Genomic DNA, 13,478 nt, shown 5'->3' on the forward strand with positions numbered 1-13,478 from the left:
GCTAAGGTTTACTGACCTTCCGGCCCAGGGCAAGTCCCATTCAGTTTGGCTCTTCCTAACTGATCATAGCTTTGTTGAGTAAGATGAACTGCTTTGGTTCCTTGTGATTTGTTAATGGTCTTATACTTGTGCTTGAAGGCATTTTGGCCACTTTGAAACCACAAACAAATAATTTGCTTCCCTTTAGGCCTCTTGCTCTACCAGTGAACACTGGTAGGTTTCCTGAGCTTTTTTTTTTTCAAGTGGACACAAAGACAGTTTGAGTCCCTCATCTGGTTTAAAATCAGTTTTGTTTGAAAGTTCTATGAATCCTAGGGGGATAGAAATATCTTTAATATAAAAATCAAGGAAATGTTTCATATAGCAATCTTTTAAGTTTTCCCTAAAGAGTAGAGGCAAAACTAAGCTAGTTCAGTCTTCAAGAACAAAACAATGAAATTTAACTCTGTCAGTTTATAATATAGGCTAAATGCAAGAAGTTAGACAGTATGACAGGTGGAAGAGCAAAGGTGCTAATTGTAAATTTGGACACTGTAAGTTAACAAAAGCAAGGAATGGAAAGAAAAAAGTATACCCATGTATGTAAATCTATTAAAAAATACTTTTGCAGTCTTATATTAAATACTTTTACCTCTCTTGATCGTCTCCCTCCTAAAGTAAGTCCTGTATGTTTTCAAACTTGAGTTTTATCTCAAATATCCTTTGAGCATTACCTGGGTTCTCTCTTGCGTTTGCCTGTCATAGATTTGCCTAGAATTAACAATAGGTGTTTAGGGGGTCAGGCTCTGAGGTGTTTGCCCTGGCATGTACATTCATTCCTTAGCCAGAGTCTTGTAGGCTTGGAGCTCTTTGAGGCCGAGGGACTGGGGTATCTATTTCAGTGATGATTAACGTCCAAAGTGGTGAGATGGACACAGATAAGCAGAGTGTGTTTGTTTGTTTTAAAATGATTGCACCTAAGAGCATTTTTTTGACCCAGAAAGCATAAAGTTTCCTAACTCTGAACAGAAAAGACATTGCTCACTGGTTACTTTTAAGGCTTTAACAGTGATTTTCAAAAAACAGTTAGCAACATAAAGTAACTTTGGCTCTCTCCTTCATCTTTCTACGGTACCTAGAAAGCAATCACTTTCTTGTTCTCCAGTTCATGGCTGTATTTATTTTCAACTTTTTGGAAAGGCCTTGTTTTGAATGGTTTTGTGAGTTAATAAAAGTGAGTTCAGTTTACATATTTGAAATAAATAAAACAATACACCTGTGGAAACAGGAAATGGTCTAGTGCAGTCAGTACCTCCAAATGCAAACTGGAAGACTTTCCTTCAAGACTGTGAGAATATGGAAGCTGCTTATTTCCTTTCTAGTCTGTAAAACTCAAACAGTAGGGGATGACTCTTCTAACTTTGAAGGCAGAATCATGGAGAAACCCAAAGTCCTCATAATCTACAAGATAAATAGTTCATGTTGGAATGAAGTCTCTGTAAGTATTTCAATACTGTTTCTTACTTTCAGTTTTCTATGTCTAGCCCCTTCATCTTAGGTAAAGATTGTGCTTGAGCTGCTTGAAATCAAACTGGCAGTGAGGTTACTGATGAAGCATACACATTAAAAAAAATTATTTTTAAGTGATTGACATAGAAAAGAATTATCTTTGTGTGGCAGCTTAACTTTAACTCTCGAGTAACCCTGGCATTGAATTAGTTTCTAGTCCTAACTCAGAACCATGGAACAGGGAGAATTTCAGGTAGACTCTGCTTGAGGCCAGGCTCCAATAACTTTTGAATATTTAAGATGAGATTGTTTGGAAAAACAAGGAGAAAGTTGAGTTTTGAATTTCCAGTGAAAATTGACATGCCCCCACACTCTGATCTACAGAAACAGATTTTTGATAAACTCCCGAATTTATCTCAGGTGTGTCGGCCATCAGATGAAGTTGAAAATCCAAAGATTTGGTTTATTCTGGAGAAAAGACCTTTTTATTTAGCAGTCTTGCTCAGATTTGAACAAGTATTAGAATTTAAGGTATAATCAATAGAAGCAAGATGTTTGTTCTAATTAAGAATGTGTTTATGAATTTTGAATCATGTAAAGGTTTCAGCTGTATCTAAAACTGAGTATGAGACTGTCTGGAGAAAGAATTTATCTCTTGTTAGAGGTTTGACTCCCTTGTCTCAACTTGAAGTCAGTTTTTCATTATATCCAAATTGTCCACATTGCCCTCCCTGAAAGTCTGGGCCACCCAATGGGCCCCTGTGTCTGCCCCTCTTTAGCCCACAATTAATTGCCAGTACATTCTTTCTTCTTCTCCTTCTTTTTTGGTATTTGACATGAGCTCAAATTGCTGAGAAAGGTGACAACTGTGAAATGAAGACAGGGCATGGAGACACCTTAAAAAATACATGCAAAGGCCACTAAATGACAAGAGCAGACTGCCAGGCTCTTTCAAAACATCACCACGTCTGTTGACTTTCCATTCCTTGTTCGCAGCACAAAATTGGAGGTCAAAGAATCATAGGAGTTAGAGATGGAAAAGACATTTGGGGTCAGCCAGTTCATGCCTCCACCTTCTCCTGCCCCTGATTCCAAATCATTCCTTGCATTATATTTTCTCCCCCAGCTCTTGTACAGTTTTCACGGTCTTCACTCAGCCCCGGCTGTCACCTTTGGGGAATGATGCTGGAGGTTCTGTCCAGTTTCTCCTCAGCAAAGAGAGATATTGCCTGTGCCCCCAGTTGACATTCATGAACTTCTTTGTTGGTGGTCTCAGCTGAGAGGCTGAAGGCTAACTGGAAGTTTCTCTGCTGCCTGGCAGTGGGGCTTTTCTAGACAGAACTGAGGTGTATTTAGTGTAGATGATGTTGGGGAAGGGGAAAAGGGCTGGGGTACAGTGCAACCTTACCATTGCTGACTTTGTTCCTTGGTGTTTTTGTAGGAAGGTTCTTGACCTGAAAGGAGATGTGTGTGTGTGTGCGTGCGCACGTGTGCGTGCACACCTGAGGAATGTAGTATTTTGGAGGTGGACAGAGACAAGGATATATTACTTTGAGTGGGAGTTTGATAAGAACCCTAACTTGGATATTGGCAGGTTAAACTAGCCAAAAATGCTAGTGGAGAAGTAGATGATTATTTTAAGAAGTGCATGTTAAGGAAGAATTAGGTATTAGAAGTGCCAGCTTAGAGTTAAGATGAGGAGGACAGTTGGGCTGAAGGCCAGTATTTGGGGCCAGGGAACACTTGCTTTTGGGATCTCCCCTTTAAGAAAGTAGAAAAAGGGCTGTCTTGTGTTCACTGACTGCATGGTTTGGCAGGGGGAATGGTCATTTTTAGAGGCAGCTTTGGAAGGTTACCCCTAGCTCCCCCTCTTGTTCCAGCAGCTGTTGGGAGCAGTCCGAAGAGGGTATTATATTTCTTCTGGTAACTCTGCCAAGAATGAGAGGAAATCCACAATCTGTGGGCTTTTTGCGGGGATGGGGATGGGGTGGCAGGTGATGGGACAGGGAAATTAAATTGTTTTATAGTAAATATGTTGAGATACTTTTCCTGGAAAGCTGTTGCACTGAAAGGAAAGCTATTTCCCCTGCTCACTAGCTCTGTAATGGGTTCTTTCTCTGTAGAGAAAAGGAAATAATCTTCTGCTGGTGCTGCTTTTTCTTTCTTCCCTGTAGATCCAGGGAATCTCCCCTGACTTCCTGTGTTTCTTGAATTTCGTTTAGAAAGTGTCTCCCAAGGTGAGTCAAGATTCAGATACAAGTGCTGTGTGTGACTAAGGGGCCTCCCTCCAGAAGTGAGTTACTAAAGGAGAGCCTCTCCTTATCTTGGCTGCGGTTTGACTTTATCATAATGGCCTAGAAACTGGTGATGTAAAAACGTTCTGAGTGGCGTCTGGTTCATGTTCTCTCCATCTCTTCATCCAGGCTGCAAGGGCACCAGTGATTTTGAAGCCTGGCCACTTGGACTGAGAACCTGTTTTGGTGATTAATATGGAACACAATCACAAGATTAAAAATGAGAAAAAAAAAACAACCCTGGGAAGCAGAGCAGTATAATTATTCCTCACATTTCAGATGGGGAGCCCAGGGAAAAGTCATTGTGATGATATGAGAACCAAGTTCACTTCTGAGTCTGGTAGTGCCTGATTCATGACTCAGAAGATGGCCTGTTCACAAGAAATAGTGGCATCTTTCTTGCCATTGTTTATTGTTAGAAAGTGCTAGATCAGCCTTTCTGAAAGCTGTATTGTGGATTCTTGAAAAACTGATTCTGTGATTAAATGAGTATGAGAAATGCTGTGCTCCATATCCCCTCTCTTGAGAGCTCACAGTGCCCATTGGTAAGTTAAAGGAAGTCCTGTACCAGAGAGATCTATTTACTTTTGTTTCAGCATTGTGCAAAATGTTTTGGACATCAAATTCTTTTTTCTCCCGCTTAATATCTCCTAATGTCTTGCATAATACAAACACTGATCAAGTGCCCTGCAAATTTAGAAGTTGACCAATAGCAGGAGGAAATGAGTGTGAACACGGTCTTAAATCCTAAACCCACATAAAAAATCAGGGTTATGCCCGTTGCTTTGGACAACTTTGGCATGTGGGTGCCACGTTAAGATACTTCATCTGCTTGTATTCCTTTCCTTGAGCTTCTCTAGCATAAGAATTTGGTGGCCTTGGTTGAATTTCTGAAGGTGTGGTATTTTGTACATTTTTAGGAAAGGCCTTTGGAGCTTGAAGGTAGTGTGTCTAGGCTCTTGAAAATCTGTAAGTCTTGTTAAAAGTGTGACTTGCCAAAGGGAGAACTGTACTTTTGAGAACTTGCTTAAGCAGTTCCTAGACAGTATCTATCAAAATACCTATTATACTAGGAACAAGGTTCTTACCTTTTGTGTCTAAAACATATTTTTGTGTGATAGAACTTTTGATAGTACATTAAAGGATTAAAAGATGAATGTCTTCTTTTAAAAAAGCTGGCTTCAGAAAGTTGAAAAACCTGTCCATTTACTTGCTTTGGTATGTTAATGTCTGAGTAGAACTGTTTACTGCCCTGACCTTGTACTCTTATATCTTTAGAGGTTAAGTTCATGTATGTTGCTCTGCACATGCAGTCTTTGTTTTTTTTGTAGCAAATTGTGTCATAAGCCATATTGTGGCTCAGCAATTTGTCTGACAGATATTTTCATAAAAATGTGGATCTTTGGTTGAGTGAAAATAAGGTCTATAAATCATTAAAAAATTTATAGCAGACTTATTTAAGGTTCCTGGTATATCACTGCTCTGAAGCATACTGGTTGAGATCCATTTTTAGAAATACTGAGAGTTTTAAAACTCAATTTTGTGGAAATTATGACTGTATTGGACAACCGAGGCATACAGCTATGCAAAGCTTAACAGTGCCAAAGTTTACTGTAGGTTCAGTCTAAGGATTCACATGAGAGAGAGAAGAATGTTGGAGGAGTCAGGGAAGTAGCAGCTTGAAGCTGGATTTTGAAGAGTGGATGGATTTGACTAGGTCCTAAAGTGGGAAGTAAGCATTTGTTGGGGACAAAGGTAGGCTGATCTGGCAATATAGGAGAAGATATGGGGATAGGAATGTAAAAGAGATATGGCTTGGTGGGAGTTCAGTTGCGGAGTGTGAAGCCCTGGGAGGTGAGGTTGAACGATTATGGGGAGCTGACGTTTGGAGGCCTTTCAAGGGATATTTGGGTCTGCTCCATGCTCTCCTTGTGCCTCTGTCCTGTCGTCATGCTGGGCATGTTCTCTGTAATCTCACTTCACCTTGGGTGTTGAGGCTGTTCTCTATTCCTGGCCTGAAGGATAAGAGTTTAACACAATATATGGTTTTTCATTGATTTAATTTGAACCTTAATTATAGACCTCTACTCGTGAGGCCACTGGAGGATTTAGTCTAACATATGTATGAACGAAGAGTTCAAAGCTTCTTGTCTTGGACTGTTTAAATATTTGTGTATACATTAAAGCTAAAGTCTTAGTCTTGGTAGCAGCACTGGTAGGCACAGGCTGTATGGGGGAAATCTGCTTACCAGTGAGCAAAAGGAGCAAAGAAATTGAGAAAATGTTGAATTAAAACTCCAAGCCCTAGGCATCATTTTTCATAGTCCCGTCCCCGCTCCTTAGCCCAGTGCCCCTTGAGATGGCCTTGTTCTGTGCTTGTGGACAGATACCCTCCTCTCCTGAATTCCCAAGGCAGCAAGATGTTATATTTATGGAAATCATGTCAGTCAGCAGGTAGGTAACATGCACGGTATCAAGGGGAATCAAACTTCAAGATGAGCCAGAGAGGAAAATTGATTTGTGATCCAGGAGGTTTCTGATCTCAGAGACTGTGTGGATATGACTTCTCTAGTATACTCACACCTCCCCCCTTCATCCCTCAGCCATTTTTCTTCAAATTCAGTTTATTTACTTGCTTTTGGTTTGGAGTGTGAATGAGGAGAGGTGAAATGAAAGGGAACTCTAGATAACTGCCTAGATTAATTTCTGTCCCTCTGGACTCACTGTTGCCAAGATTCTAAGGGGCCTGATAGCTTACTGTGGGTGCATGTTGTGTTGTTTTTGTTTAAAATAGGTCATGCACCCAGGAATGCAGTCAAACTGTAATGGTGACTAAGTGCCGGAAAGCTGAGAGGGAGGGGGGCCAAGTGGAAAAATGAGCCTGAGGCAAGAGAAAAGAGGGCTGGGAAAATGGAAGTTCCACCAGGCCCACGGGCCAGGTTAGAGATTTCTCCATGCGTTAACAGCTGCGCCAGAGGTTTATTTACAGGGCACTAATCATTTTGGGGGGAGCACCCCCACTTTATACCACTAACTGTCAAAGGAACAGCCAACCGGAGAGTGTTTCTGGGATGGGAAGCAAGAGTCCCTGCTGAATTCCCAGGGGCACCTGCTCCTGTCTTTTCAATCTCTTTGGATGCCTTGTTCTACCAACTCCCTTTAACTAGGCTGTGATAGGTCCCCACAGGGAGGGAGGGCTACTTGTTTTCAGAGAGAGGAATTTTTTTTTTTTTTTTTCCTCCTGATTTTTCAGGTGCTAAAGCCAGTAAGAATATACATATGATTTGGCCACCAACTAGGGAAATTAACCATCAGGAAGAATTGAACAAACAAAAGGGATTTAAAAAAAAAAGCTGCGTTAAGCTGCTTTTAGCAAAGTGGTACTGTTTTTCACTATTTCTCAAGTGAAAGCCAAGTGGAATGTTTTTTAGAGCAGAAATTTGTTTTGAAGGGCCAGAGCCAAGTACTTTGATTATGTTGTTGTTTGTGGGAGAGGATGCCTGCACCTGCCGCTTGGTAGCAGCTTCTAAAGTTCAACTTTGAAAGTTTCTTGCTGCTGTGATCAGGCCCTCAGGGCAGTGTTTTGTTTGACCTTTAGTAAAGTGTCACCAAATGGCATTTAAGTGACCAGGGGGATGAGAGAAGTATTGTCCTTATCCTTATTCAGGAAGTATATTGATTCTTTCCCCCTTATTTCCTTCTTGCTATGATCCAGAATATTCAATTTTTGCTTTCACCTTTACCTACTAACTTAGAGCTAAAACTGAGGACCATAAAAGACAGTTAACAGGATGGACCAAAACAATTAAAGTCTTAATGAAAAAGATTAGACTTGCTGTTAAATTTTATCTCCAAGTCTCTCCCAGATATGAAAGAGGAGATTGTTTATAGCTAACCTCAGTTTTCTAACCATCTAGCAGTAGTGTAGATTGCTGTCTAGAAATGTGAAACTGAGGACTGTGTTCACCCAGTGGAAGAATTCAGTAATATATTTTAGCTTTAACATGTGTGTACCCAAATCCTAATCATTCAGCCTGACTTTAAAAGAATAATTTCTACGAGATGTAATTAAATTAGAAGAAAAATAAATGATTATTAGATTATCGATAGTGATGTCACCATTTGTCAATATAAACTACTCTATATAAAAAATAAATAACCTTTTTCATAGTGATTTGTAACTTACCTGTTACTTTGTTTTAATTGTCATTTTAAAACATCACAATTGCATGAAATACTGTCCTTATTTCATATGTACAGAAAATGGACAATAGAAAAATTAGGTAACCAAGGTCGTAAGAGGCAGGACTGGGGCTCGGATAAGTTTCCTACATTTGCATTCTGTGCCTTTCTCACAACTTCATTTAATCTATTAGTTAAATGAAACGCAATAAAAAGGTTAAAGTTAAAATGGAAAGACCAAACTATCAGCAGTTATGTGATGCATATTAAAAAGAAATACTCATTTCCTAAAACTCCATCTGTTTACCTCTTCTGAGCTATTTATCGGTATATAGTTTTATGTAGTATCTTTATAAATTAGACTTTGTTTTAAAATTACCACTACTGTTGTAGTAATATCCAAAATGTTTCGCAGTGTTCACATTTGTCATTTCTCATAGCTATATTTATTCTATTGCATTAGTAAACCATTTTCCCCCACAGATAGACATTTGGGCTATTTCTAGATTTTAGCTCTTAATATATAGCTGTAACTATAAATATATTTGTAAAAAATATTTTTCTTTTGAATTATTTCTTTGTGAGACAGTGTTGGGAATGCTGGGTCGGAAGCTGTCCTGTAACAACTTTTCTTGACAGAGTTCCTTTCTGGAAGACTACTAGCAAGCCACCAGCAATATGTAAAGAAACCCAAAGCCTTTTATCAAATCAAAGCTAGCATGTGATTTTTCCACTTAATAGATGTGAGGTGGTACTTGATTAATTGTTTTAATGTGCATGTTTGTAAACTCTTATTGTTTCAGGATGTTTCTGCAGTGTTATCATGTGAACACTGTGTGCCTGTTCTTATCTGCTATTGGGTATTAATGACTGGGTATCGGAGACAGGCTGTTATCCTGATAGATTTTTATCAGTCCCTTAAAAGCTTTAGGGATAAAACTTGTACTCATAGCATTAATTGTTAGCCTTCCCCTACTATGTTACTTTCATTTTATTCTTTTTTTTCCTTCTATACACTATTTAAAATTTAAATACTGAAAACCTTCTAGTTAAAATCTTTTAAATTTACTCTTTCATTTTGGGAAAATATACATATTATGATATGAGATGAGAATTTTTTGCTCTATTGATATCCAGTTTTATCAAAAGCATTATTATTTTAATGACTATTTTTATCTTTACCAAAATATTACATTGTAAAAAAAATTGGGAAATAACATAAAGAAAAAAGTAAAAACACCCAAAGTTGGCTGCCCAAAGTTAACTATTTTAGAGTCTGTTCTAGGCATGTATATTTTTCTTCTTTCCTTTCTTTCTAGTAAGGCTGGGAGATGTTATACAAACAGCCCTAATTAAGTAGTGATTTCTTTCCTCACTTTACTTTGTTGCATATTAAATTCATATCAGTTTGGGTCATTTCTGGCAAAGATTGACATGAAATAATGGATATATAAAAATCAAAATGTCTGCATGGGAAAAATACTATAAAGTAAAAGCAAATAGTAAATTAAGAAAAGATTGACATCACAGAATATATAAAGAGCCTTTACAAACACACAAGTAAAAGACCATAAGCCTAATTGGAAAAGGGACAAAGGACATAGATGAGCATTTCGCAGAAGAAATGGCTTTCAGACATGACCAGATATTCAGTCTTAGCCATAATTAGAAAAAATACATGTTTGCACAATAGGGAGGAATCTTTTTTTGCTCCTTAGAATGGCAAAAGATAAAAAGAAATTTTAAAAGTTTTAAAGGAAAGATGTACCCATCTGAATGCAGAGTTCCAAAGAATAGCAAGAAGAGATAAGAAAGCCTTCTTCACTGAGCAGTGCAACGAAATAGAGGAAAACAATAGAATGGGAAAGACAAGAGATCTCTTCAAGATGTTAGAGATACCAAGGGAACATTTCATGCAAAGATGGGCACAATAAAGGACAGAAACGGTATGAACCTAACTAACAAAAGCAGAAAATATTAAGAGGTGGCAAGAATACACAGAAGAACTGTACAAAAAAGATCTTAATGACCCAAATAACTATGATGGTGTGATCACTCAGCTAGAACCAGGCATCTTGGAGTCCGAAGTCAAGTAGACCTTTGAAAGCGTAACTATAAACAAAGCTAGTGGAGGTGATGGAATTCCAGCTGAGCTATTTCAAGTCCTAAAAGATGATGCTGGGAAAGTGCTGCACTCAATATGCCAGCAAATGTGGAAAACTCAGTGGTGGTCATAGGACTGGAAAAGTTGAGTTTTCATTCCAATCCCAAAGAAAGGCAATGCCAAAGAATGTTCAAACTATCACACAATTGCACTCATCTCACATGCTAGCAAAGTAATGCTCAAAATTCTCCAAGCAAGGCGTCAGTGGTACGGGAGCTGAGAACATCCAGATGTTCAAGCTGGATTTAGAAAAGGCAGAGGAATGAGAGATCAAATTGCCAACATCCATTGGATCATAGAAAAAGCAAGAGAATTCTAGAAAAACATCTGCTTTATTGATTATGCCAAAGCCTTTAACTTTGTGGATCACAGCAAACTGGACAATTCTGAAAGCGATGGGAATACCAGACCACCTAACCTGCCTCCTGAGAAATCTGTTTGCAGGTGAAGAAGCAACAGACCCATATGTGGAGCAATGGACTGGTTCCGAATAGGGAAAGGAGTACGTCAAGGCTGTATATTGTTACCTTGCTTATTTAACTTCTATGCAGAGTACATCATGTGAAATGCTGGGCTGGATGAAGCTGCTGGGAGAAATATCACCAACTTAAGATATGCAGATGACACCACTCTTATGGCAGAAAGCAAAGAGGAACTGAAGAGCCTGTTGATGAAAGTGAAAGAGGAAAGTGAAAAAACGGGCTTAAAATTCAACATTCAAAAAATGAAGATCATGACATCCGGTCCCGTCACTTCAGGCAGTTAGATGGGGAAACAATGGAAGCAGTGACAGACTTTATTTTCTTGGGCTCCAAAATCACTGCAGATGGTGACTATAGCCATGAAATTAAAAGACACTTACTCCTTGGAAGAAAAGTTATGACCAACCTAGGCAGCATACTAAAAAGCAGAGACATTACTTTGCCGACAAAGGTCCTTCTAGTCAAAGCTATGGTTTTTCCAGTAGTCGTGTATGGATGTGAGAGCTGGACTGTGAAGAAAGCTGAGTGCCGAAGAATTGATGCTTTTGAACTGTGGTGTTGGAGAAGATTCTTGAGAGTCCCTTGGACTGCAAGGAGATCAAACCAGTCAATCCTAAAGGAAATCAGTCCTGACTATTCATTGGAAGGACTGATGCTGAAGCTCCAATACTTTGGCCACCTGATTCGAAGAACTGACTCATTAGAAAAGACTGATGCTGGGAAAAACTGAAGGCAGGAGGAGAAGGGTATGACAGAGGATGATATGGTTGGGTGGCATCACTGACTCAATGGACATGAGTTTGAGCAAGGTCTGGGAGTCGGTGATGGACAGGGAGGACAGTGATGGACTGCAGTCCATGGGGTCACAAAGAGTTGGACACAACTGAGCGACTGAACTGAATTGAAGATCATGAAAAATAAGGAAAGACTGAGAAACTACTGTTAGACCAGAGGAGACTCAGGAGACACAACTAGATACAATGTGGGTACTAGATGGGATCCTGGGAAGATCTGTCCTGTGACTAGTCTTGTGTAAGTCTTCCTGTGAGCATATGTTTTCAGTTCTTTTGAGTAATGGCCTGTAGCCTGCCAGGCTTCACTATCTGTGGAATTCTCTAGGCAAGAATACTGGACTGGGTAGCCGTTTCCTTCTCCAGGGTATCTTCCTGACCCAGGGATTGGATCCGAGTATCCTGCATTGCAGGCAGATTCTTTACTGTCTGAGCCCCTATGAAAGCCTCAATTGCTAAGTCATAGTAGGTGTATGTTTAGATCAATAATAAACTGCCAGACTTTTTCCCAAAGTGGCTGTACCGTTGTCATCTCTCACCAAGAATGTAGGAGAGTTCCTTGTTAGACTTCAAAATATATACATATACAAGGAGGATTTCCTCATATTTGGGGGGTATAAACCTCTCAGTCAAATATATGTTTTGTGAATACTTTTTCCCAGACTGTGGCTTGTGTATTCATTTTGATGGGCAGAAAATTTTAATTTTGATAAAATCTAATTTGTTGGATATTTCTTTTGTATTATTGCTTTGTGTGTCTTAAGAAACTGTTGCCTACTTTGAGTCACGAGCTATTTTTATATTTTTTCCTCTGACAGCTTTATAGTTTTAGATTTTATGTTTAAATCTGTGATCTATTTTTAATTAATTTTTTTGTATGGTGTGAGGTAGGGATATTTTCCACATGGCTAGCCAGGTACCAGTACTCTTTGTTACCCTCGCTCTGTTAGATTGCTTTGGCATCACTATGGACACTGCAAAGCACAGGCTGTTCTTTTCGACTCTCTTGATTATCCTAGTGTGGAGAGAGAAGAGTTACCTCTTTCATATCTCCTAACCCCTTCACTTCTATCCAGATATTTTCTGGATGTTCCTGAGTCCTGACTCATAAGCCCAGGGAGTTTTCTGTGGTTGTCAGTGAGTTGTAGTGACTGGATTATCTCCTCCCTCTGGACATAGGATGGCCAGTGTACCAGTAAAGGAACGAGTGAAGGTATCTCAGAACTGGAGGTTGGGGCGCTGCCGAGAGGGGATTCTGCTGAAGTGGAGATGCAGGTAAGTAGCCTCTTGACTCCTTTAAAGCTCCCTGGGACATAAAAGCATACTGGGAATGAAAAATCTAGTCCGAGCTGGAGTATAAATGTGCCTGACTTGGGTGATGAGCCAGCGTTGATTCTTTAAACACCACAAAGGGGGCATCAGAAGGACAACTTTTTTTCACATTAAAACAAAGATTCCGCCCCCCCCCCCAAAATGTACTTCAATTTAACAGAGCCTGTATTTTTATGATTATAAAAATAATAAATGTTTATTGTAGAAATTTGAAAAAAAGAAAAAATTAGAGAAGAAAATAAACTTATCTAAATCCTACCACTCAGAAGTAACCTCTGTTAATACACCTCATCAAAAGAAAGAAATGAAGCCAATACTCCACCTCATCTTGTTTTATAATTTTTTTTTTTTAAAGTTCTACTCTAGGGAGTTACACCTTCCTTCCTGGCTTCCTGTAGTGCTCTCCCCTACTTTTATTAAAAAGCTAAATAGGATCTGAAGGTTTGGATATATATGTTATAGGAGGCAGAGCTTAGAAAAAAATGGCAGGAGATTTAAATAATGGCTTTGGCACTGCTGATGCCACAGATTTTATACCTCACTCATGCTAAATTATTCCAGTTATTATTTGATTACTCACCAAAAAGTACTCCTTGTTGATTGGTTGGAATGGACAGGGAACAGCATGATTCCACATTCCAGCTGACCTGGACCTCTGCTCATAGGGCCAGGCAGGCTTCTTCATGTGATGAAGGAGTGTCCGGTGTTGCTTGTGTCCAGCTTCCGCTGCTTTCACTGACCCGAG

General features: G+C 39.3%; 1 protein-coding gene across 2 annotated transcripts in view; it reads left to right on the plus strand.

Moving 5' to 3' along the window:
* The window catches only part of FBXW4 (F-box and WD repeat domain containing 4), an 87,505-nt gene that overhangs the window by 6,850 nt on the left and 67,177 nt on the right, over window positions 1-13,478 (plus strand). For both annotated transcript variants that reach the window (XM_018041142.1, XM_005698404.3), the window contains exon 2: window positions 12,581-12,676. In XM_018041142.1, coding sequence (XP_017896631.1) covers window positions 12,581-12,676 — 96 coding nt within the window. The remainder of the gene's footprint in view (window positions 1-12,580; window positions 12,677-13,478) is intronic.

The sequence above is a fragment of the Capra hircus genome, chromosome 26 (genome assembly GCF_001704415.2).
Source record: "Capra hircus breed San Clemente chromosome 26, ASM170441v1, whole genome shotgun sequence".
Classification (NCBI taxonomy): Eukaryota; Metazoa; Chordata; class Mammalia; order Artiodactyla; family Bovidae; genus Capra; species Capra hircus.